The 27500-nt window shown below is 40.8% G+C and overlaps 1 protein-coding gene across 5 annotated transcripts in view; it reads left to right on the forward strand.

Annotated features, from left to right (window-relative positions):
* Window positions 1-12425, forward strand: part of LOC138982442 (tRNA-queuosine alpha-mannosyltransferase-like) — a 22198-nt gene extending 9773 nt beyond the window's left edge. For 2 of the 5 annotated variants that reach the window (XM_070355730.1, XM_070355731.1), the window contains exons 7-10: window positions 3628-3681; window positions 4277-4347; window positions 10914-11005; window positions 11231-12425. In XM_070355730.1, coding sequence (XP_070211831.1) covers window positions 3628-3681; window positions 4277-4347; window positions 10914-11005; window positions 11231-11299 — 286 coding nt within the window. In that variant the 3' untranslated portion in view covers window positions 11300-12425. Of the gene's footprint in view, window positions 1-1258; window positions 3577-3627; window positions 3682-4276; window positions 4348-10913; window positions 11006-11230 lie in introns of those variants that run through there. The other 3 variants (XM_070355732.1, XM_070355735.1, XM_070355734.1) reach the window with 3 other exon arrangements.
* The last annotated feature ends 15075 nt before the right edge of the window (window positions 12426-27500 follow it).

Here is a 27500-nt window from a genome sequence, read left to right on the forward strand (position 1 = left end):
AAGGCAGATCTCAACGCATTGCCAAGGATACACATCAGAGTCAGTTATTCGCTGCGATCGACAGTGGTTTCAACTGGTCTCCCACGTGTTTCCTGACGACACGTTCGTCTGAAGGGTATATAACAATGTTTGGTACAAATAAAACTGAGAACGGAAGTACGTCAGAGCACAAGGACAACTGTGAAGATCCGTGGGGGTTCTCTGACCAGAACAACATGTTTTCGGTCACTTCCGACCAAATATATACATTAAGAGAAGACACGGAAGGTCGAAGAAGGACAACATTTTTGTTTCAATCAGGCTGATCTTTTTTGGGTCAGTATATATTAGGTATGACTTCCTGGTCAGGGAAATATGCATAATAGCAAAATCTGATGTGCCGTTGCCATGGGAACGTTCCAATATGGCCGCCAAATACGACATCTTTAAACGCCCAAAACTGCGTAACCCCTAGGTGTAGGAACATTCTGATTGCAGTTTTGTGTTCAGAAAAGAGCAAATTAATGTTTTACAGAAGGGTTTGCTTGTGACAGGATCTTAGATTTTTTAATGTTTTTTCTCGCATTAAACGTGATTAAATGAGACACATTTTACGTTTTAAATCCATCTGAGCCAAAGAGGAAAAATGACATCGACAAATGCTTCTTTAATATTTGAGAATAAAGTCTGAACTAACACCCATGCAACATTTCAAGTCTGCGTCCTGTTTCTGAACAAAGAAGATGTCATTTAAAATTAACAACTGGTGGCAAAACTGAGAAAATCAGGAAAGATGCATTTCATCTAAATTCAAAACATAACAATGACTGTAAAAGTTGTTTGAAAATAATGCTAGCATGGTCTTGGCACAATGACACTTCCTCTATGAGAAAATAGGTCCAAGGACTTCTCTAGTACGTGTTTTGTGAGTCGTTCTGTACTTAAAGTTCTTTTGTAATGAATTTTAAAATCCACTAAAGTGTGCCGTTTTAGTTGCCTTGCAAGTACTCGGCAGCAAATATACGTTTTTGCCGAGTTAACAAAATTGTCTCTTGATAGATATAATGTAGCTGTCTACAGTGTGCTTCAGCATCATGGAAATGTTCGTGTCATATCTCCTCTTTGCGAGCACTTTGACGTCGTAGGGCAACGTACTCTTTCTTGCGTCTCAGTGCCTTTGTTGAGTTTCCTGACTCCCCGCGCCCGATGATTCTGCGTCATATTTCGTCAGTGTTTGATGTGATGAAGGTAATGTACTTGTGCATGTTGTTCATAAAAGTGACCATCTAGTTGCTCCTCCGCTGAAGACCGACACTGCCCTGGCCACACGGTCCTGCTTTCAAAGTGTGCAAACTGTCTTCAGACAACCCAGTCCGATGATCGAATCGAGGCATTCCTAAGTGTTCTTATTCCCCAGTGAACCATCATCTGTAGCAGCTATTTAGACGTAGTTACAGGTGAGTACCGGTAGATGGAGATCAGCTTGTTAATCACAGCTGGTTATAAAAATGTTTGAGATCGGTGGTCCGTTTATGGAGACTATGGCATTCTATGGCCGCCTGGTCAAAGCACCAACTGTTCTCGCTCCTTGGTCGGACACCAACAACAATATAATTATATGAAGTCTTATATCGCGCGCGTATCTCCAGACTCGGACTCAAGGCGCAGGGATCAATTTATGCCGTGTGAGATGGAATTTTTTACACAATACATCACGCATTCACATCGACCAGCAGATCGCAGCTATTTCGGCGCATATCCTACTTTTCACGGCCTATTATTCCAAGTCACACGGGTATTTTGGTGGACATTTTTTTTTTTATCTATGCCTATACAATTTTGCCAGGAAAGACCCTTTTGGACATGAAGCGAATAAGCCCTAGACTACTTGAATTGCTGATATCCTTTTTTCCCACTTTTAAGATGTTGTTCTGGACAGCTCCGCAGTTGAAGTTCTAAAGAATATTGCACTTGTCTTCTGTCCGTCCAGAAGCTGTTCTGTTGGTAATTTATGCAAGGCAGATCTCATCCGTTTATTGAAATGGTTAATGCATATTAAGAATAATAACACAGGCAGCTCAGTGTTCAGGTGTGTTCAATCCTATCTTGTAAATGTGCTCCGCACACCTTTTCGTGCTAACAGCATTGACCCACAGACCTTTATATATGATATCACTCATTTATTATAACAGAAAGGTTTGTTTACTAATATTTATGAATCTTTTAGTTAGCTGAAACACAGAAGTTTCAAATGGTATACAATTCGTTGTCAGTTCTATCCTCTGCGTGCCATGAACATGGCTCAAACAACTTTGATTTGAGGTATAATGACGTCAATCAGTCCACAGAAAAGCTTCAGTGTCCAAATTTGCTGGCGAAAAAAAAAGACCTTTCCGTGCGTTTTTTGTGTGAAAATGTGACTCCATACTGTGATCGTATACATGTGTTAGATTCATTATTCATCTAAATTCCCAAACACAATAAAAACACGAATTTGTACCCCTGTGTCAGGCTGTAATAGACTGCAAGGTCTCTTAAAGGGCACACTGTGCACTTGTCAGATTACAGTACGTAAAAGCACTATCAAAATGCAATTCAACAATTTCCTCGCACAACAGGTTGAACGTACTCTTTGAGCAATTTTGTTAAGAATTAATTTTTTGGAATGTAGTTGCCTCCCTTCAAGTAATGAAAAAGCGCGGACCATTGATAAACGAGTCGCAGTTGTTCCCCTTGTTCCCCTCACTTTCTAGATATTATAAGATGTTTGATGGGTTGTTGACAGACCAGCTTTTTTGTCGTCCGAGGGGGAGCATATCGTCTTTTGTTTCATATTTATTGACCAAGGCCGAATGAAACAAAAGTCGATATGCCCCCCGAGGACCGACAAAAAAAGCTGGTCTGACAACAAACCACCAAACATCGTTTTTGTCATCATTTTGGTTGTGAGAAAATAAGATAACAATCAACACAGGGAGCCATGCTTTGAAACACGGGTTCCGTGCTGATAACCACACGAGTTCCGTGCGGATAACCACTGGCAATCAAAGCTGGCGTGTGAAAGCAACTTTCTGTATTTTTGAGTTCATAAAATGTTGGGATGAATGTCAGGTTTGAGGATGCACAGTTCTGTTTGTTCATCTCGGTTTTCCACTCCCTCGGCTTTCAGTTGTGAGTATTAAGCTTAGTAATCGAATGTGGAAGCTACGTTAAGTCAAAGGTCACAGAAGATTTGCGTCGTGCAGCGAAGGAAAGAATCGCGATCTTGTTTCCGACTCAGTACCTCTTTGTTTTTCATTAGACCTGTCAATCTGCTTGCTCGGCTTTGTGAGATGTTTGCATATCTTGTTGCTATTTTCTTTGCTTTTATCATTATTTCTTATTTGTGCTTCGTTTATCGATACAACGTCTTGTGCACGGGTCAAAATGTGTGTGTTAGGGGTCAATTGGTTTGACTTGAACTTGACGTTCGTGTTTTTTACACAAAGATACACGCACTCCATGACTTTGTAAGAAGACATGACATATCGGTAGGTTTCATTTGTTTGTGACGAATTTATTGAAGTAGTTTTGTTTTTTTGTTTACTTTTGCCAGTTTGCCAGTTGTTTTTTGGAACTTTGCAAAGCAGTGTCTTGTCGTCTGTTTAGGTCTGGGGAAACGCCAATGAAAAGAGCCGAAGAATCCTCGAGCGTTTCTATTAGGTTTGCTTTTGATTATCCATGTAATAGGGCTTCCTGCAACTATGGTAACCGGGGATTTATTCCCCGGGGAACATGAGATTTATTTCCCAGGTGCTTGTGAATGAAAACTCGTGAAAATGATGACAATGCTACTTGTTTGTTGTTGTTGTTGTTGTATTGTTGATTTTGCTTCTGTTTGTTTGTTTTGTTGTTGTTGTTGTTTATTGAAGGGGGACCCAGTTCTTATTCTTATTCAATAAATGAAAATTCGAATTAACATTAAAATGTAAGTTATCGATTTAAAAACGATATCATCTCATTCCTTATCATTTCCTGATTCCCAAAACTTATATATATACATGCATGTTATGTTTGGATTAAAAACAAACTCAGAAAGTGTAAAAGAATACAGCACTATATTGGTCTGTCACTTTCTGCACACTTGTTTTGCGAACCTTGTCAGAGCTTTCTTGGCTCATTGCCTCGGGGTATCAACAACCCTATATTGTTTTTTGTGGAAAAAGAATGCAGTGCGTTAATTTCATTCTGTGACATTGAGTTTGACGGATTGACTGAATGTAGTAATTGCGCTTTACGCGACTTGTTTTGTTGGCAGGCTGGAAGCTGTCTACCTGGATTGTTACCCCTTGTGTCCAAAAACACTGGTCTACCCAGAGATCTATCCAGGTGTGTTGTTCTTTATGATCAGACAGACCAACCGACCGACCGACAGGCATTTGCACTTGCACACAGGCTCACACAAACACACACACAAACTAGGTGAACCACGCCAGGCAGGCTACCTACACTGTCTTTAAAAAAAATCATTCAGTTCTCAAAATTCTTCGAGGGGAAACAGCAAGGGCAAAAGTGTTGCTAGAATGACGTTCGTCTCGGTTACTTTGCCATCATAAGCAGTGGAAAATTATGTTCCTACCAGACTAGTTTGACACGATCTCAAATTACATGATATACTAACCTGTGAGTATATGGTTATGTCATGGGTGGTCTCTCACGTTTGCAAGATACAAAATAAATAAAAGATCTGTTCGTTCTCGCCCCCTCCTATCTCGCCCTCTCCCATCTTGCCCCCTCCCATCTCTCCCCCAATTATCTTGGGTTTTGCCAGAGAGGCGATTCGCCCCCGCTCGTAAAAATCCGTCCTGTTTTTCACAAACACACGCACACTCATGCACGCACGCACTATTTTGGAGGTGGTATCAATCACTGCTTCACAAGTGTTGTAATGATGTGTTTCTTATTGTAACTTATTGAATTATTGTAACGTGCCTTTCCGATATGGCTGAAAATAGCGTAATTACGTGACCTTTGCGAAGGCTAAAATAAGATCAATTTCTCAATTCGCATGAACGCATTTCCTGGAGCATCCGCTCGATTTTAACCAAAACGTGACACAATGCCGAGCAAGGACCCCACAATCAAATATCAAATAATGAAAACAATTGACCGTGACATTTCTGCACAGATCTGCAAAACGTACCATTACCCCAATGTTGAAAAATAGTATAAGCGATCGTACTCTGAAAATTATCCATGTTGAGGGATATGTAAGGTAAGGTAAGGTAAGGTCCATTTCACATCGTCCCCTCATAAATTATAGGGGTGCTTTTTCCCATGGGGAAACGAATTGCCATATATATATATACTTCTTCTTCTTATGCGTTCATGAGCTGAAACTCCCACGTACACTCGTGTTTCTATGACCCACCGAACTCTGACATGGATTACAAGATCTTTTCCGTGCGCACTTGGTCTTGTGCTTGCGTGTACACACGAAGGGGGATAAGGCACTAGCAGGTCTGCACATACGTTGACCTGGGAGATCGGAAAAATATCCACCGCCGGGATTGGAACCCACACTTGGGAGGCCGGCGTCTTGTCCACTAAGCCACTGCGCCCGTCACCATATATATATATATTTACAATTGCGCTACCCATGTTTAGTAACTCTTTGACTGCAATTTAGGTTCCTTATATGGTCAAATGCGTCCTTTATAATTTCCATATTTAAAGGCACAGTAAGCCTCCCGTAAACCATCACAGATACTCTCAGGCTTTTACACACAGTACAAACACCCTTCCATTTGAACGCTCACCACTGAAACGGGAGCATCCTAGGTGCCCTACGTAAAGAGCGAGCAATTTTCAAAGAATTAATTTTGCGGATTGTCTCCTCACACAATCGGACCGTGGTGCGTTTTGGCGCTAGACCTAACTTTTAAAATCTAAATAATAAATTGACACAAACATTCTTAAATCATAAAAGAATTCTTTTTTCATCAAAACAAGATCAGTACAATTCGAAGTTTTGAAAGTTTGAAAAAAGAAAAGCCCGGAAGCAGGGTCACGCAAGGTCGTGGTTCTCGTAGCAGACGACGGTAATGCCTATCGCCAGTTCCTCTGAACAGTCAAAAGCCATCGCTAGAGTTCTTGTGAACCACAGCCGTTTGTTTCGTGCATAGTCAGAGGTACATAATAACGTGCTGTTGCAGATAAACTCACAGCGAATTACAAACTGACGACAACACTGTGAAAAAGGGAAACTGGATCACACGGGTTCACGATAGTTCAGGGGTAAGATAAACCACGCAAAAATAAATTCTTTGAAAATTGCTCGCTCTTTACGGAGGGCACCTGGGATGTTCTCAAGCGGTGAGTGTTTAAATGAAAGGGTGTTTGTACTGTGTGTAAAAGCCTGAGAGTATCTGTGATGGTTTACGGGAGGCTTACTGTGCCTTTAAGGTAAAAGGTGGTATAAAGCTTTGGATAAACCGGGGAAACCATGCTGTAAATGTCTGAGCATGCGCTTTGGAGGGCTAAACCATTGTGCAATTATCTGAGCATGCGCATTTGTTGTCAAAACTCCCTTTACTTTCTCTTTTTAGCTGCGCATGAATCTCCAATTACCAACGTGCGGAAACAAAAATGGACAACAAATAAAAGGAGAATTTTCACCGGTTCGAACCAAAAACTCTAGTTCCACCACATGAGAACGTTCCCACACCATCTGTACTCGGACAAAAGTATGTTCCTTACATTATGCTTGTTTGCAACTGAAATAGACAAAAATGAGAAACATTGAACGCTAACATTCAGTCGAGCCCCGTAAGTGCCCCACTAAACAAAATAAGTCTCTTGGGATTCCCAATGTGAGTTAAAAATAGAACATCTCGTAATCTCTGTTTCATCTGTTCCTCATAGAACAATCGTCTTGGTGTTTAGCAACATCTTTTATCCTAAATACGTGAGAGAGACCACTCATTAGATAACAATTTCGTTCAAACCACACGTGTGTGTATCATGTAAATGAGGTCATGTCAAGCAAGTCTGACAGGGACCTGTTTTTCCACTGCGTGTGATGCCAAAGTCACCGAGACAAACGTCATTACGGAGAAAACAAATTGCGCTCGCTAATCCCCCCCCCCCCCCCCCCCCCCGATGGATTTTTAGAACTAACACGTCACGATACACTTTCCAGAGTGATGTTTCTTTGCTTTGACGTAAGAGATTGCACGAGGCTTTGGAAGAGATCGAGGTTCCAAAAGAGCGTCTTCAATTTCGCCGCCTCGACTGCGGGACGTTTTGAGTCAAATACACGAAAGTACAGTATGTAGGATAAACAGAATACTGCATGGCTTGCTGTGTCGTTCCTGATTTACAAAGACTGGGTTTTTCAAATAGTGAACAGCTCGCTTTCGCTCGCAGTTCAATATTTAAAGGTACAGTAAGCCTCCCGTAAACCATCACAGATACTGTCAGGCTGTTACACACAGTACAAACACCCTTCCATTTGAACGCTCACCAAACGGGAACATCCTAGGTGCCCTAAGTTAAGAGCGAGCAATTTTCAAAGAATTAATTTTGCGGATTGTGTCAGACACAATCGGACCGTGGTGCGTTTTGGCGCTAGACCTAACTTTTAAAATCTAAATAATAAATTGACAGCTTGTTACACAAACATTCTTAAATCATAAAAGAATTCTTTTTTCATCAAGACAAGATCAGTACAATTCGAAGTTTTGAAAGTTTGAAAAAAGAAAAGGCCGGAAGCAGGGTCACGCAATGTCGTGGTTCTCGTAGCAGACCACGGTTTATACCTATCGCCAGTTCCTCTGAACGGTCAAAAGCCATCGCTAGAGTTCTTGTGAACCACAGCCGTTTGTTTCGTGCATAGTCAGAGGTGCTATTGCAGATAAGCTCACAGCGAGTCGCATTCAAATTACTAACTGACGACTACATTGTGAAAAAGGGAAACTTGATCACACGGGTTCACGATGGCTCAGGGGTAAGATAAACCACGCAAAAATAAATTCTTTGAAAATTGCTCGCTCTTTACGGAGGGCACCTAGGATGTTCCCGTTTGGTGAGCGTTCAAATGGAAGGGTGTTTGTACTGTGTGTAAAAGCCTGACAGTATCTGTGATGGTTTACGGGAGGCTTACTGTGCCTTTAAAAAAACCAACTCGTGTAAATCTGGTACAACACAGCAAGCCATGTAGTATTCTCTATGTCTTTTCGACTTGCCAGTGACGCTGATGGCTTGCAGAGACTTGTTAAACGTGTATCCGTGCGGATTACCAGCAGGTGTTCAAGACTCGGGTTTAAATAAGAATTAATGACCAGTTACTGGCTGTGCAGCCACAGGATTTTTCTGTCAAAACCCCCGACTTGGTAGAACTATTATCATGATTACCCTTGCGTTGCAGGAAGAAACACGAGAAAACGAAGTAACAATGGCACGGATTACTTTCTTAATCGTGTAATATTTTTTAGTACAATCTTTGACTGCAATTAATGTTCCTTATGAGGTCAAACGCGTCATTTTTAATGTCCATATAAGGTACTGTTGGCTGATGAATCATGCATTATTTAGCAAACAACGATAAAAAATGCATTATTTCGCAGAAATTGTTGTAAAGATTTATTATTTAAGTAAATAGGGATTTTTGTGAAACAATTTATTTTGTGAATAAATGATAAATAGATTATGTTCGATAGATTATGTATGGAGTAAAGAATAGTTAATTTTTGGAAATAAAAATATTTATGTAATTAAAAAAATAAATCGCAATTCTTACATTTGTGTAAATATTTAGCAAAATAATGCATAATTGTGACCCTCCACCACGGAATGAGTCGCATGTCACCTTTGCATGATTTTCATATTTTTTACATTTTTCTAAAGAGTTTTTTTATGCTCTATCCAGTGGTGAAAACCGTTTTAGAAAAGAGCGAAAACTGTCTGAGTTATAAGCCTGTGACTAAGGTGATCTTCACACTGTTACCAGATACTCCCCGGACTTAATATTAAGCCTTGCGCAGAACAGCGCGAGGTGACATGCGACTCATTTCGTGGTGGAGTGTCAAAATTTAACTAGATAATGTATTATATAGTTAAATAATGTACTATTTAGATCACACATAAAAAAAATCAATGTCTTGACAAACGGATTGCCTTAACGACGTGTATGCTCGCGGCGGCAATCATTGCAAGAGGAATTATGCGAACGACTAACTTTCAGTGAGCACGGTGGAGACGCGTTACGCCCATGTACGTACCGAGACTGTTGTTACGCCTGATTTTGTAACCAGAAGATCGACGTGGCAAGTGGGTATGCTGTGGGTATAACTTGAATTATATTATCTCAGGCAATTCGTCTAAGTCCGGTTAACATTCAGTCATATACGCCTGAACAACTAAATGTGTCTGCCACTTGGTAGTATATTTTTACCGAGATAGATCTTGTTTTGAATGCAAAAACAAATTTTTAAAAAGTACCACGTCTTTCCGCAAATGTGTGGGGGCCGTAACAAGCATTGTCTGGGGACCGTAACATGACACAAAAACATACTTCATTTTACCCATTAATTTTTTGATCACAAACTTAAAAATGAATGCTGATAAATGTCTGTGCCTTGTTCTTTGTATTAATTCAATACATCATTTTAGTCTGTAAGTAGCCTATGTTTCATGACTTTCGCTGATGAGGTCAATGCACTAAATACGTGATTGAAAGACGTATTTTTGATTTTCTTGCCCACTAAACAAGATCTATCTCGGTGAAAATTATACTACCAAGTGGAAGAGACATTTAGTAGTTCAGGCGTATATGATTTGATGTAAACTTAGACGAATTGTCTGAATTATATATCATTTAAGTCAGCATACCCGCACACCAAGTCGATCCTACATAATCGGGCGCAACAACCGTCTGGGTACGTATATGGGCGTAACGCGTCTCCAGGAAAAGCAAATCTTCCACAACCCATGAGTTATTTGCAGAATTAGTTTATTTGCTTCCTACTGGTGACACCTCCTAAAATATAATTATTTGTTCGGGCTAAGTTTATTATCTTCACTTAAAGGTACTGAACTTGTCAAATCCAGGTGCACGGAGCCCCTGGGGATTTTAGTCATACCTCAGGCAGCCGTATCCGTTAGAAGAACTACCAAGTTTCATTGACTTGCACCCAAAGAGTCAAGAACTGCGATTTTTTTACGAATTAATTTCGTACTCGCACCTGGCTGGTCTTGACCTATTTTTGGATCTAAATTTAGATCAGGTAGATCACCACATCATGCACAAAAAGACACGTCACTAGCAAACTATGTCAGACGTCATCATGAGTTTGTGTAAAACAAAATGGAGGCCGGAATCACTCAGTTGAATCAAACTCCGACCAAACACCACGTAATAACTATAGGTTAATTTATGCACTCGTGTGAACAAGAAATTGTCGAGCTTCACAGATGTCGTCGTTGGGTAGTTTTGGGTTTGTTTTACTACCATAGGAGGATTTTTTAACTGTAAATGCACTCAGCTGCAACAAAAACGCAAAACGAAGGCTGTGAGCTGCACTGTGCCTTTAACTATACCTGTCATAACAGGCCGCCTCCATTGTAGGGACACGTTTAGCTGGGCCCAAGGTTGTTCTTACGTCGCAGGTACTTCTGTATTATAAGTACGGGAACGCAAACAACAACAACAACAACAACAACAACAACAACAACAACTGATTTCGTTAGAGGCTCTGCTGTGGGGGGGGGGGGGGGGGGGGGGGGGGGGAGTGTCGATGATGAATGCATGGGTGTTGATTGTTCTTGATAACAGGGTCATATCCAATTTTGACAACGAGTTACGGTAGTTAGCCATTTAGAGGGGTTAGGGGGTCCTGGGAATATCTAGGTGGGGCAGCGGTTGGAAGCCTTAATTAATTTGTTTCCCATTGCAGACGAGTGCCTATATTCTACGTCAGCAAAACTGTACAAACGCCTTCGCGACTTCTGCAGACATCCACACCTGGCCCGAGCAAGCTCTCTTAAGGTAATTGAATCAATGGACAAGGGATTTCTAGCGTTGGTGTGTGTGTTTGTGTGGGTGTGTTGTGTCGTGTCGTGTCGTGTCGTGTCGTGTCGTGTCGTGTTTGTGGTGTTGTGTTGTGTTGTGTTGTGTTGTGTGTGTGTGTGTGTGTGTGTGTGTGTGTGTGTGTGTGTGTGTGTGTGTGTGATAGAAATGATGACCAAACTTTAATTTCGTTCTTTGTTTCAGGGGAAAATACTTCAGTTTTCCTGGGAAAATCTCCGTGAAGAGTATTTCTCAAAGCTACAAATGCATTAAAGACTTGACGTTCTCGATGTTAATTTTGTTTATGTTTTGAGTGAAATCGAGTACATGTGTGTGTGTGTGTGTGTGTGTGTGTGTCTGTGTGTGTGGAGAGACTGTAGAGTATACATCTGTATACTCTACAGTCTCTGGTGTGTGTTAGTGTGTGCGCGCGTGTGTGTGTGTGTGTTAGTGTGTGCACGCGTGCGTGTGTGTGTGTGTGTTGGACCCCAACAGGGACACTGCCCTTTGACCACACCGGGGCCCAAGCAGCCACTCCCTTCCCCCCCCCCCCTACCTTAACTCCCGGTACTTAATTTTTGCCTTATCTTCTATTTCCTCAAATTTCACCTCTGAAACTTGCAAGACAACGCTTCTTCAGAAAATCACATCATCTTGTTCTGACACTCATCCCCCAGCGCCACCTACGACTCGAGTTTCTCCAGATATGTACGTATGAATTTTGGCAACTCGAGCAGTCTGCTTACCCTGATCTACCCTCAATTACATTTTCAAAAGCTTGTAAAATGTAATTTTCCCCTGAGACTGATGGGCTAGCGCGTCACGGTGAAGGCAGAATGCATTGTGAAATTCACTTGCGATGATTTTAGATGTCCATTTTTAAGGAATGAGAGAGTATGCATTATCATGCATATGTGTGTGTTTGTTTGTTTGTGTGTGTGTGCGCGTGCGCGCGTGTGTGTGTGTGTGTGTGTGACGGTGTGTGTGTGTGTGTGTGTGTGTGCTTGTGTGTCTGCTCATCATGGATAACCACTGATGTTATTTTTTCAGTCCAACACTTGTAGAGTTTGTATTTCCGCCGTTTTTTTCCCCCGCGATTGAATGAGATTTGGTAGCAGTCTTTAGTGTCTGTATGTCCATCAAGTCACGTGTTTGATTTCCAATTGCGATTTGCAGTCAGCGGCGGCAACAGCAATGCGGCACTATCCCCTTTTTTTAAACCTTTAAAAAAAACAATGTAATCCTTTAATGGCAACCGTGGGAAATTACAATATAATTTGTTAACTAACGTACCTGTTAAACTATTCGCAACACTGTCCTATGCACAATGCACGCACAGCTGGTAGAAATATTGACCGAGAAACTCAGATGAAATTCAGATTCAAAGTCCTTTGTGGCAGCAGGGACCTGGTTTGTGAATACGCTTCCAAAAGAGCGAGAAGCTTTTCCTCTTAGGCAAAAAAATAAAAATAGTCTGTTTACGGTATCCCGACCGACCCTTATTTTTCGCGCGATCCTAGACTTTTTTTTGGCATTTGAAAAAAAAAAGGTCTTTGTTTTTTGGCAAAATAACTTAAAAAATGTTTTTTTGGAGAAAAAAAAATTACAAATAAAAAATCCCGACCTACCAACCCTATTTTTTTGGCCTATGTTACCGTAAACAGACTATTTTTTTTGGCCTTAGGAGATATTAATATGTTCACACTTGCAAAACCACATCCGTTTTCTTACTTCAAGTGCACGCATCATCTACTATAGTGTGTCGGTCATTGCGTTGGTTGACTCCATATGGGGCGAAAGCTGTACTTAATTAACCGTGTTGTAAGTGAGCACTCTACTGCGTCACCTTCCTGGTACGTCGTTGGATAAAAATCACAGATGTTTTTATGCATGTACTGTGTCCATAAAATCAGTCTTGCTTTGTTAATGAGGGATTTGCTCCCAAGTCTCGTTTTATAAATCGTGTGATTTTGTCCATCAAAAAATGAAGCAACAACGAAAGAGAAGATTAATGTGAAGAACGTTATGCAAGGTGAGAAAGTATTTGTGCGTGGGAGGCGCGGATGGAGTTGGTCAAGTGTGTGTGTGTGTGTGCCTGCCTGCGTACGTGCGTGCATGCGTGCGTGTGTGTGTGTGTGTGTGGGAGGGTTATGTCTGCCGTGTGTGTGAGGGTGTTTGCGTGTGTGTGTGTGTGTGTGTGTGTGTGTCAGTGTGTGTGTGTGTGTGTGTGTGTGTGAGGGTGTTTGCGTGCGTGTGTGTGTGTGTGTGTGTGTGTGAGGGTGTTTGCGTGCGTGTGTGTGTGTGTGTGTGTGTTTATCAATGTTTGTTTGCTTGATTGTTTGTTTTTTAATTAAAAAAAATTCTCTCAAAAAAACACAGTATCAGAAGCGATGAGAAAGCATATTTACATAACGACAAAAACATGCTAGAAAATGTTCAACATGAACGCAAGATCCGTGAAAGCCTGAATGACTTCTGCATACGGCAACATTTCCTTGGAAGTTTTAACGGTGGTTTTAAAATGGACAAATAAAATGAGACCTACGAGATCAATGTCAATGCCCAACATACAAATAAGCAAATATCATTTCTTCAATTGAAATATTCACTGTGGAACAGACACTGATAATATTTCAGTTTCTCAAACAAAAATTGCAATATGTCATGATTACAACCAATCATCAAAGCAAGCACAAAAAGACTTCAATGTTCATTCCATGATATCTGTCACACAAACTCTGTTCATACTGCTTTTATATATATATATTTTTTTTAACAACTGAACGTTTGTCACGAGACATTACATTGATGTACATTTATAGAAATTGCAGCACTATCCCTGAATTACTCGCCAGGAGTCACGTGTGTGCATGCGTACATTATGTGTGTGAGTGTGTATGTGTGTACATGTGTGTGTGTGTGTGTGTATGTTCAGAAAAGTTGGTCTTTGTGGCTCAGATCATATAGTATGCCCAGCTCCACACACACACACACGCACACAGTTAAACACGCGGACATACTCAAGTCACGCTCGCAGGTACACACGAACGAACGCATGCATGTGCACGCACGCACACACCTTCACACACACTCACACGCACACTATATCACTCTCTCTCTCATAAAAAATATCGGTACTCTATGATTGTATTGAAACATGATCATACATCATGATAATGCACTGAGAACATTTTTAAAACAAACAAATAATTTTTTCTTATACATGTAATATTTTATCATTGCTTGAGAATCATTATGCATCTTAAATTATCTTTTTAATTGTTGGACATGTTAATCATGTAAACTGTACTGTTAACTTCACTTCTATTTCTTCTTGTTATTGAGTTACCCGGCCTCAAAGAGCGAGAGCCGGATGAAAAAAAAGCCTGTTTGCATTGCTCATTCTGTCACCCTCGAAAAATAAAGTTTAATCTAATTCAATTCAATTCTCTCCGCCTCTCTCTCGCACGTGCCAGAGACCATCACGTGCCCCCCCCCCCCCCCCCCCCCCCTCAGTTCAACTGCGACACTGAACGTGTGACCACCACGAAGTAACGTCCGCTGTCACTTCGCGCTTGTCTGTGAGCTGCCCTAGGTCTACACACACACACACACAATCCCGTTATTACCGCTGTGTCTCACTCCGCTGCAACAAGAGAGGATAATAATCATCCGCAAAACACATCTCGAGTGTCACGGCCGATCATATTTATCCACACCGCACGCATTGGCTCCGTATTGATGAGCGACGTTGAGTTCTTCCGAATTTCCCCCCCTTCTGTGACTCGAAGTTTCCGCCAGCTGAGGATGTGCTGACTTCTATGTAAGCCTGGGGGAGAAGGGAAAAAAGTGTTTGCTTGTGCTGGTGTGACTTTTCTTAGTCCAAGAGGTGAGATAATTGGACTAAGTTTTGTGGCAGACTCGCTTCGTCGCACAGTGAAGAAGAAGAGAGAAAACTGTTTGTTTAGTCTGCGTTTGTGTGAGTTTTGTTATTTTTTTTATTATTATTATTATTATTGATTTTAAGTGATGATACAATTTGACGAAGTTTTGTCGCAGAGGAAAGGAAATAAGAGGTGGGCAAAAACCGTGTACTTGCGTTCAGTGTGACGGTTTCTAAGTTGGTGGTGAAAGAATTTGACTTAATTTTGTAAATGCATTTTGGATACAGCTCGTCTTATTATTTTGTTTGTTTTTTGAACAAGTTCTGGATTAACTTTGTTGAAAAAGTGAAGTTTTGAGGGAATTAATTTTGTGCTAGAACTCAGAAACTTCGTGTGAATTACCTGTGATGATTTCTTTGGAAAACAGGTGACAAAGGTGTTGTTTGCGATTTGTTTAGCTTGTCTTTTGTTTCTGTTTCTTGGTTTTATTAATTTGTATGATGAGGCTTTTTTTTCTCTTCATACTTTCTTTCTTTCTTTCTTGCCTTCTTTCTTTCTTTCTTTCTTGCTTTCTTTCTTTCTTTCTTTCTTGCTTTCTTTCTTTCTTGCTTTCTTTCTTTCTTTCTTTCTTTCTTTCTTTCTTTCTTTCTTGCTTTCTTTCTTTCTTTCTTTCTTTCTTTCTTGCTTTCTTTCTTGCTTTCTTTCTTTCTTTCTTTCTTTCTTGCTTTCTTTCTTTCTTTCTTTCTTTCTTTCTTTCTTTCTTGCTTTCTTTCTTGCTTTCTTTCTTTCTTTCTTGCTTTCTTTCTTGCTTTCTTTCTTTCTTTCTTTCTTGCTTTCTTTCTTGCTTTCTTTCTTGCTTTCTTTCTTTCTTGCTTTCTTGCTTTCTTTCTTTCTTGCTTTCTTGCTTTCTTGCTTTCTTTCTTTCTTTCTTTCTTGCTTTCTTTCTTTCTTGCTTTCTTTCTTTCTTTCTTTCTTTCTTGCTTTCTTTCTTTCTTTCTTTCTTTCTTTCTTTCTTGCTTTCTTTCTTGCTTTCTTTCTTTCTTTCTTTCTTTCTTTCTTTCTTTCTTTCTTTCTTTCTTTCTTTCTTTCTTTCTTTCTTTCTTTCTTTCTTTCTTTCTTTCTTTCTTGCTTTCTTTCTTTCTTTCTTTCTTGCTTTCTTTCTTTCTTTCTTTCTTTCTTTCTTGCTTTCTTTCTTTCTTTCTTTCTTGCTTTCTTTCTTTCTTTCTTTCTTGCTTTCTTGCTTTCTTTCTTTCTTTCTTTCTTTCTTTCTTGCTTTCTTTCTTTCTTTCTTTCTTTCTTGCTTTCTTTCTTTCTTTCTTGCTTTCTTTCTTTCTTTCTTGCTTTCTTTCTTTCTTGCTTTCTTTCTTTCTTGCTTTCTTTCTTGCTTTCTTTCTTGCTTTCTTGCTTTCTTTCTTGCTTTCTTTCTTTCTTTCTTGCTTTCTTTCTTGCTTTCTTTCTTTCTTTCTTGCTTTCTTTCTTGCTTTCTTTCTTTCTTTCTTTCTTTCTTTCTTTCTTTCTTTCTTGCTTTCTTTCTTTCTTTCTTTCTTTCTTTCTTTCTTGCTTTCTTTCTTTCTTTCTTTCTTTCTTGCTTTCTTTCTTTCTTTCTTTCTTTCTTGCTTTCTTTCTTTCTTTCTTTCTTTCTTTCTTGCTTTCTTTCTTTCTTTCTTTCTTTCTTTCTTTCTTGCTTTCTTTCTTGCTTTCTTTCTTTCTTTCTTTCTTGCTTTCTTTCTTTCTTTCTTTCTTTCTTGCTTTCTTGCTTTCTTTCTTTCTTTCTTTCTTGCTTTCTTTCTTTCTTTCTTGCTTTCTTTCTTTCTTGCTTTCTTTCTTTCTTTCTTTCTTGCTTTCTTGCTTTCTTTCTTTCTTTCTTTCTTGCTTTCTTTCTTTCTTTCTTTCTTTCTTGCTTTCTTTCTTTCTTTCTTTCTTGCTTTCTTTCTTGCTTTCTTTCTTTCTTGCTTTCTTTCTTGCTTTCTTTCTTTCTTTCTTTCTTTCTTTCTTTCTTTCTTGCTTTCTTGCTTTCTTGCTTTCTTTCTTTCTTTCTTGCTTTCTTTCTTCTATTTTGCTACATTAGTTTTTTTAAATTCTTATCTTTTTTCAACATTTTCCATTTGATCTTTGTAATTTGTATACAATGTTTAAAAACAAAAATTACTCTTAATTATTTCGTATTTTCGATCAGTACCTCTCACTTTTTTTGATAAACGTGCCCTCGTTGATTTAATTGCCCATCGAGCGCTAAAAGTCTTTCTTCCAAACAAGCTTTACTTCTCAAACAAATTTCACTTTTTTTTTCTCGAAATTGCACTGCGATTTATTTTTGGAAAAGTATCGATACTCTCTCACAATTGATTTTTGATGAATTAATTTTGTAAATACCACTGGCGGCGTTTTGAGAAATAAATGCACCAAAGAATACCAACTGAGCACAGCCAGCAGTGCGAATGTTGTTTCGATGAATTAAATTTGAATTCGTAAATGCCACTGGTGGCTTTTTGAGAAATAAATTCCTTAAAGAAACTCACTACAGCAAGCAGTCAGGGTGTTAATTTTTGGTATGTGACCAAGTGGAGGGATGGTCGTATCCCATGTAAACGCCTTGCCAAATCTGTAACGGTGAGCCAAACGGTTATCACGAAAAGTAGTGTGCCTTCTAATCCGCGACATTTACTCTGGGAACATTTCGGGGAAAAGAATGTAAAAAATTACAGATAGGTGATACCGCAAATGTATTCTTCATCTACGCAACAGGCATTGCTGGTGAATAACATTGTCTTTTCTTTCTCCCAACGACCGTTGTTGAAAGATAAAAGATGACATTTTAACAAGGCCAAACAAGTTTGGAAACTGTTCTTAATACTCTTTCAAACTTTGTAACTTTGCTTGCTGTAGGCGTGTTATAAGACCCAGAGATCAACAAAATTATGACATTGTTTTCTCCACATGTTCCACTTCCATTATTTTTTGAAGGTAGGGGGTAAGAAGTGACATTTGTCTCACGTACCATTTTTTTCACAGACCCAAAAATTCATGTTTGTGTATATTTTCGTCTGAGAGAGAGAGAGAGAGAGAGAGAGAGAGAGAGAGAGAAAGAGAGGGGGAGGGAGGGAGGGAGGGACAGACAGACAGACGGACAGACAGACAGGCAGACAAACAGACAGATAGACAGACAAACAGTATACTTTCTGGATGTTTACATTTGCACATGTCTCTCCTTTTTAGTCTGTGTGTGTAAGCTTAATTCCACCTCTCTAATTCTGATGGGAATGTCGCAAAGGCGTCCGTTTTCCCCCCAAGAAATAGACTTCCAAAATCATTTCAATTGAAGTCGAAGAACAACTTCTTCAAGAAAAGTGTCTTCAATTTTCCCTCTTTCCTTTTCTTTGTTTTGTTTGTCGTTATTTGTCCCTATCCCCCCCGCCCTCCCTTCTTTTTGTTTTGGTGACGGATTTTAAGGTCGTAGCTCCATCACCCTGTCTATTTTCTTCTTGTTGTGCTATCAGGCGCAGTGGAAATGACGGGTAATAAGCCATAATGAATACCATTTTCCCCCTAAGTGCCCAGATTTGCTCTCGCTGGTCGCTGGCAACGGCTGCGAATAGCTGCAAAAGAAAAATGCAGCGCAGGAAGTTATCAGCAGGAAAAAAGCACAAGGAAGATTGTGTAATAGCGGGGTCAGTTTGTGACTGGTGCTCTCGCTATTCAACACACAGACTGTACATGCACAGACACACAAGTGTTTTTTCCAGAACCGACCGCACAGAACACACTTTTTATCATGATCTCTGCCAGAAATAACTGCCAACTTCACAAATTGATGGTATCTTGCCTATCTCTTCTCATTTCTCCGAGACAAAGGAAAAATGAGGGTGAAAATAAAGGCAATCTGAGCTGACCATCAAACGGTAAGCCGTTCACTTCTGACTTGAGCTGCGACCTGCAGTTAATGATGTGCGATATACACGTGAGCATCATGCACGGGTAGATGACAGCGTTTGGGAAAAAGGGACGTAGGGCGCACAGTAACAATTTCCTGTCAAATACAAAAACAAACAAGTCGCGTAAGGCGAAATTACTACATAAAATTTTAGTCAAGCTGTCGAACTCACGGAATGAAACTGAACGCACTGCATTTTTTCACCAAGACAATACAGCTTCGTCAATCGCTGCGAGAAGGAATCCGCTCACCTCCCACGTGCAAAACGCAGTGAACTGATTAACAAGCAAGGATAGCGCGGTAGCGTATTGCGCAGGAAAGCGCGCTTTTCTGTATTCTTGTTTACTTTCTGAGCTTGTTTTGAATACAACATATCATATCTATGTTTTTTTAATCAGGAGATAATAAAGAATAAGATGAAATCATTTTTGGATCGATTTCATACATTTTAATTGTAGCACTAATTAATATATTTTGGTTAATTGTGATCACATTTTAAGAGTAAACATGACATATGTATATATTTTTAGATTAAGAATTTGATGAAGAATACGATGCAATCAATTTTAAATCTGTTTGCGAGAATTTGATTTTAATGACAACTTTAATGAGCAAATTCATTCATTAATTATAAAGCCTCCAAGCTGAAACACAATACCAAAGTCCGGGATTCGTCGAAGATTACTTGACCAAAATGTCAACCAATTTGGTTGAAAAATGAGAGCGTCAACTTCCACAAAAAGCCGGATATGACGTCATCAAAGACATTTATTAAAAAAAAAAAAAATGAAAAAACCGTCGGGGGATGCCATACGGAGACCATACGAAGGACCTCTCATGGTAAATTTCATAATGATCGGCCCAGTATTTTTTTCTGAATCGCTATACACACACACACACACACACACACACACACACACACACACACACACACCACGACCCTCATCTCGATTCCCCCTCTACGTTAAAACATTCAGTCAAAACTTGATCGAAAAACAAAGTACAAAACAAACAAGTCGCGTAAGGCGAAAATACAACAAGCTGTCGAACTCACAGAATGAAACTGAACGCAATGCAATTTTTCAGCAAGACCAAATACTCGTAGCATCGTCAGTCCACCGCTCCGATCTTCCAACCCCACCTCTGGGGGTGGTCATCCTTACGGACTCAAAATCCTCGTTGCAAGCACTTGCATATGGCACCAAGAACAGAGGAGAGATGCAAACTGAAATTCATTTCTTAGCCCACCAAATTATGACAAAAGGAACAGACTTTTCCCTCATGTGGCTGCCATCCCACACAGGAATCCGGGGAAATGAAATGGCGGACAGAGCAGCAAAAGCAGCGGCTATGTCAACCATGCCAGTGACAGACATTCGGCTCTCCTGCCAGGAAGCCAAACTGCTGCTAGCCAAGCTAAAAAGAGAGGAAAGAGAGCAGACACTGTCACAAACATGTGGAGAGAGAGGATGGATACACCTCACCTACTATAGGAAAGGGCACCACCTCCCACTCCCCCCGAGACCCATGAGCCTGTTGCGTCGCTTGCGCACGGTCAGCAGCCGCATCTACTGGGACAAGGTAGTCTGTCAGTGTGGCAAGACTGGACACCTCACACACGTGTTTGAAGGTTGTGACACTCTCAAGGAAGAGCTAGATGTCTAGTCTCATCCGCTACAGAAGGGAGAATGCTCTCAGTCTGGGAGACTTTCTCCGCCCACACCCATCACTCGGAGAGAAACCGATGATGGTCTTGGTCACCAATCTGTTCACCTCAACTGTTGCAAGCTGGTTCTAGTGTGCTTGCAGCAGACCCAGCACAGCACAGATCCACTTCTGGAATCTTAAGCTAAATGTGTCCCAAGACACACATTTTGTAGTCCTGGCATCCTGAAAGGCAGAGGCCCCAACCTACAGGTTTGCTTCCATACCAAAAACGCCTCCAGACACGGGAACTTGGGAGCAGAGGCAACAGCTCCGCTTGATCCTCAGAAACCAAATGTGCCTCCAGACACACAGATCCTTTAGACGGCCGAGGCTGTGGCCTCTAAGGTTCTCTTGTACCAAACCGCCTCCTGACTCTGCATCAGATTGCTTGCGCTGGCATCTGCTTACATAGACCCACATTAAGTCACCACCGTGTGGTAGACACAGACGACATTTGGTAGCACTGACTGCCAGCTTTACGGTAATGCGTACCCCTAGCGCGGCTCTGCTTGGGTGGGAATGTTCTGAGCAAAACACTATGTGTTACTCCATACCCCCCGCCCTCCATGGAACTTCTTGACCCCAACCAATTGGGGGGGGGGAGTTTGCCCAGTCGGTAGAGGCGCTGGCTTTAAAACCGGTTGTTACTATCAGCGTGGGTTCAACCCCCAAGTTCGGCGCGGGATGTGTGTCCCAGAGTCAACTTTGTGCAGACTCTCCTCGGTGTCCGAACACCCCCGTGTGCACGCATGCGCACGATAAAGATCCCAGGGTCACAGCGAAAGCCTCAGGCCTTGGAAACACGAATACATGCATGCAAAAATATGAAGCTCGGGTGTCCGTTCGGCCAACAGCCAATAAAGTAACCATTTCAGCACTGACCCAAGACGACCCAACCCGGTCCCTAGCCCATTTCAGGTCTCCTCTAGCAGCCGGCAGCCAGCTGTCTACATCCCCCCCCCCCCTGCATTTTTATTTTTTATTTTCATACAAAGCCGGGTTTTCCCGTGTAACATGCCCCTAATGGCTTTGCCGTGAGGGCGTAAAACTTACATTTTCTTCTCAGTCCACCGCTCGTGGCAAAGGCAGTGAAATTGACAAGAAGAGCGGGGTAGTAGTTGCGCTTTTCTGTACCTCTCTTCGTTTTAACTTTCTGAGCGTGTTTTTAATCCAAACATATCATATCTATATGTTTTTGGAATCAGGAACCGACAAGGAATAAGATGAAAGTGTTTTTAAATTGATTTCGAAAATTTAATTTTGATCATAATTTTTATATTTTTAATTTTCAGAGCTTGTTTTTAATCCAAATATAACATATGTATATGTTTTTGGAATCAAAAAATGATGAAAAATAAGATCAACGTAAATTTGGATCGTTTTATAATTTTTTTTTTAAAAACTATTTTCAGATTGTTAATGACCAAAGTCATTAATTAATTTTTAAGCCACCAAGCTGAAATGCAATACCGAAGTCCGGCCTTTGTCGAAAATTGCTTGGCCAAAATTTCAATCAATTTGATTGAAAAATGAGGGTGTGACAGTGCCGCCTCAACTTTTACAAAAAGCCGGATATGACGTCATCAAAGGTATTTATCGAAAAAAAAACACGCCAGGGGATATCATTCCCAAGAACTCTCATGTCAAATTTCATAAAGATCGGTCCAGTAGTTTAGTCTGAATCGCTCTACACACACACACAGACAGACAGACACACACACATACACCACGACCCTCGTCTCTATGTTAAAACATTTAGTCAAAACTTGACTAAATGTAAAAACAAAGTACAAAACAAAACAACAACAGCAATGTCTGGAGGTGAACATTTTCTGATTTAAAAAAAAAATAGTTTGAACTTTGTTTGACTTTATATAACAGATGTTTTCCATAGATTAAAAAACAAAGTATTTTGCTTTCAACTATGTGTGTGTGTTTATACTTGGTCAAATCATTAGAACTGTGTCTGATACAGTATACTAGTAGCTTTGGTTATGATTTCCAACAGGTTTTTGGTGACGATTAGTCCTGTTGCTGTGTTCTTGTGGTGAAATATGTTTGGTTTGTGTTACGAATGTTTGAGCAGAGATATCTCAACACCGAAAACCCTGCCGTTACAGGGCCATGTTTTGAACGTGTGTTTTTTTACCCCAGCAAAATAATTAACTCACTCTGATTTCTATAATGAAGCAGTTTTCACTCGTTCTCGTGTTACTTCTCAATCGTCCTGTTACTTTTGCACTACAGTCTTGCAGAAAAAGGTGTATTTAAAAGCAAGAAACGTTCAAAGCGAGGGTGCCCAACATAGCCCCTTTTTCATAACATCGTTGTGAAAAGCGACAATTAATTTGTTTACATAAACCTGATTTCCAAGTTCAGGGGATATAATCCTAATGGCAAACAGTTGACAGAAAGAGATCATTTGAGACACTGTTATTTTCCGTTTGTCCGCACTTAGGTTGCAATTACCACATTAATCTTGTTACGAGGATGGGTTCGTGGGGAAATCCTACATCAAGGCACGTCATTCAATCCACGTCGATGTAATCTGTTCGTCTCAGTTCGTTGTGGACTCTCTGTCTTGGCTACTTTCCGTAGATGGCGTTGGCTGGCACAGACTAGCTAGGACTATCATTGGGCAGAACCAGCACGTGTGCATAATTATGTAACTGCGCGCCAGCACTATGCCATTAATCTGAGCCTGACTGGTTTCTGGTACTGACTGATCGTTTTGTGAGGGATTTATTATTCTGCTTTTGATGCGTGATCGGTTCAAAAAAATACCTGGTACGATCACGGATGAGCTTTCTATTGCCGTACCCTGTTCAGTGTCAATCTCTTAACTATGAGCTTCCGTATGTCTTGATTTATTTGTTGATTTATTTATCGTTGATTGATTCATCTGTGTATTTATTTCTTTATCATTTTTAATTAATTCTTTTATTTGTATTTTTTTATGATTTTCATTTAAATGTTAATTTAGTATTTGTTATTTTGTTTTTTCACCTGTTCATTTATGTATTTGTTTGTTTTACTTATTTATCTATTCGTGACTTTTTTTAAAAAATAAACTTAAGCTGGCAGGAGTTTATAAAAATACATTTCTATTTCTATAGGTTCACACCAGCACAAAACTAACATAAGCACATCAGCCCGGTGTGTAATCGAACGTTCTACATAATCATAGTACACTATACAGAATTCAATCAATCCTTATATAATAGTCCATTTATCTCAGTAGCGCGAAGAGGCTGTCACTCTAGTTTTGCCTATTGTCCCCATCCACATTCCCACAATATGTTCTACTGGTTTATCATTGTTATGTCCACCATTATAAACATGTGTGTAATTCAGTATTGTTTTGGTCGCGTAAAATAAGCATTTGCTTGAGTGCGTGTCCTAGTTCCCGTCGCGATATAACCTTCGTGGTAGAAAACGACGTTACAAGATACAAGATACAAGAAGTTTTATTGTCCTCATCAATACAAGGAAATTTGGCATGTGTGTGGCAATACATAATACACTGATACATAGACATTTACAAAACACAACTGAAGTTCAATATCAGCACACAATTACGCAACATACCCACTACTTCAGACACACAGGCTACATGTGCCCCTCGGACGTACAATTCACCCAGCCATACAGCTCCACATGCACTTACTCATTCATGCAGCACTCTAGCACCCGGCCATGTACAACTCACACACTGGAACCCTCATACGGCTACATATTGCATTATAACACCCGCACAAACATTACAACCTCAAACATCGTACTAGATCTACAACTAACAAGCATACATCCACTATCATGCACCGAATACATCATCATACATTACATCATAACATATTGCATTATAACACACGCACAAACATTACAACATCAAACATCGTACTATAATCTACAACTAACAAACAATCATACACTATCAAACACCAAGGACATCATCGTACATTAAATTACCAAATAAAGAAAGAAAGTGTCCTAGTTGTATATTTTCAATTGTTTCATGTGATGAATTTGAATAACATTTTGTTTAAACCAATTGTCTATTTTTCAGATCGACACACGTGTTGCTTCCCATACAGCGGCTGGGAGGGTGTTGACCCAGGGAGGTATCGACCTCCTGTGTTCTCATGACAGCTTGGTTGCCCGTCACACGAGATATGAAATAAAGCTTAGGCAACTGACCCGAAACTCAGCGAAGTGTGAATGAACGATAGTGAATAGTCGCACGACCGCCGTGCGACATTTTCTAGATTTATATGTGACAAAAGTAGGACGAATATATTAGCATAGGAAATAATATCATTAACTCACATTATGCGGTGTGATGTAAATTTGTGAAAAGACTTTTGAGAGAGAGAAAGAAGAGGACAAGTGATTTCAGTTGGAATAAAAAAAAAACTACGTTTAATTTGTTCATCGATTTTGGATGTGCAATTGTCGCCCTCGTAGCGCATCACCTTCAACTAAGAAGAAGGATTAGCATATCAAATAAGTTGAGAAGCCAATACTGGTGTCACCCAAAATTAAACGAAGACACTTTTGAGAGAAGTCCCTGTTCTTTTACCACCTCCTCCATCAAGACGTTCGTCTCAAGAAACTTTCACCAACCCGTCCACGATGTCCTCAAATCTGACCTCCCTCAACTCCAGCGGAGTCTTTTCCAACGCCAACTCGAGCTTCTTACCAGGAACGGGATCCGAGTTGGCGGAGGAGGCCCCAAGCTGGCCAGCCTACCTGTCCATCTATGTGACCATCCTCAACGTGGCGGTCTTCTTCACGGGCACCGTGGGCAACGTGCTGGTTTGTGTGGTGGTGGTGATGGTGCGCGACATGAGGACACCCATGAACTGGTACCTGGTGAACTTGAGCATCGCTGACCTCTTTGTCCTGCTCTTCTGTCAGCCTGCTGCCCTCGTGGAGTTCTTCGCCCGAGATCGCTGGCTGCTGGGCTCTGTTCTCTGTGAGTACTCGGTCTGTGTGTTGTGTTTGTTGTTGTGTGTGATGTGGTGGTGTGAGTAATGGTGTTTGTGCCCTCGTGGACTTCTTCGCCAGGGACCGCTTGGTGCTCGGCTCTGCACCGTGTTCATCCGCGACTGTGTCTGGTATGCAGTATCTGCGACTGTGTCTGGTATGCAGTATCCGCGACTGTGTCTGGTATGCAGTATCTGCGACTGTGTCTGCCTGAATGTCTTTTTGATTGTGTGTGTCAGTCTGTCTCAGTGTGTCAGTAATTCTCACTTTGTCTCTTACCGGGCCGTTGTCACATTTTTGTGGTGACAAGATAGGCGGATCGAACGACTAACTGCGAATCGAATTTTACACAAATCACCTTTTCGCCCTTGTACACACACGCAGGGCAAGTGACTGAGTTACCCGCCCTTGCCCCCCTCCTGCGGCTTAGCAAGCAATTTGTGTGTGCGCGTAATAACCTTATAGCGCAGACAGCTTGCAGCCAGACGTATTTGGGGAAATTAGAATTAGCACTCCCCTCGCTGAGAGAGACCCCGAGGCACGTTTTTTGAACATCGATTACGTCCGCTGACATCTTTCTGGGTCAGGCCATGATGACTTCAAGACACTTGGTGTAGTACCCCGGGCCACAGATGGGTTTTTTTGTAACCCGAAAGTTGTGTTAAAACATTTGGTCTCACCTTCTAAAATCGTACGTGCTCTTCAATGGCTTAAAGAACAGAATCATCTTAATTAATACCTTATCTTAGGTTTACCAGGTTCTAAACTGAACAACTTTTACTCTGGTCACAGTGAGCATGACGTGATGGTGCCTGTATGTAGTTATGGTATTCAGTTAAAGCATCACACTGTTCTTTCTGCAAGAACGCTGTTTGTGCAAAAAAAAAATGCCAGCATGTCCCTATGAACATTTATGAATGAACTAGATGAATACCCGCTTCGCCGGGGTTAATCGCGAGACAGAGACAGATACCACAATCACCTTTGAAGGCGAAGTCCTCTCAAACGGGATTGAGAATTTTAGAGCTTATTTCTAAGCCCTATATTAACTGTTATGGCTTCTCAAAGGCCAGAACATACAGACAGACAAAAGCCGCCAGACCCCATCACAAACAGAACTCTACAATCCACAGGTGTTGCCTCCACACACACACACACACACACACACACACACACACACACACACACACACACACACACACACACACACACACACACACACACACACACACACAGAAGCCGTATATATCTATCTATATATATATATAAATATATAGAGATAGATGACAGTGGATTTTTCGATAAATAGATTCGACCTTTGCACTTTTACAGTGAGGACAACTTACGGGTACATGCAAGGAAAGCCCACAACTTCTAAGGCGAACAACTCTGCAGAGTCTGCTGTGAAGGGCGACGGTAGTCTCCCTGTCACACTCGACCCCCTTTGAATGAACTTTGTCCCCAAAGTTCCGAACCATGGACCCGCCAAGCTTAGGTCCCTCCCAGGTTGGTGGAATGGGAACAGCACGAAAATGATTCACTGAGTGGCCTGAACATTTCATGTCGAGTCCCATCGCTGTCGACGACGCCAAATGTAACCGAGTGCCGAAACACTACAATCACCTTTGAAGGCGAAGTCCCCTCAAACGGGATTGAGAATTTTAGAGCTTATTTATAAGCCCTATTATAACTGTTATGGCTTCTCAAAGGAAGGCCTGAACATACAGACACACCAAAGCCGCCAGACCACATCACAAACAGAACTCTACAATCCACAGGTGTTGCCCACACACACACACACACACACACACACACACACACACACACACACACTCACACACACACACACACACACACACACACACACACACACACACACACACACACACACACAGAGAAGCCGTATATATATATCTACAGGGTGGGCCACAAAAAGAGGGACAAAATCAAACTCTCATATTTTCTA

This window comes from Littorina saxatilis, linkage group LG12 (genome assembly GCF_037325665.1).
Source record: "Littorina saxatilis isolate snail1 linkage group LG12, US_GU_Lsax_2.0, whole genome shotgun sequence".
In the NCBI taxonomy this organism is placed as follows: Eukaryota; Metazoa; Mollusca; class Gastropoda; order Littorinimorpha; family Littorinidae; genus Littorina; species Littorina saxatilis.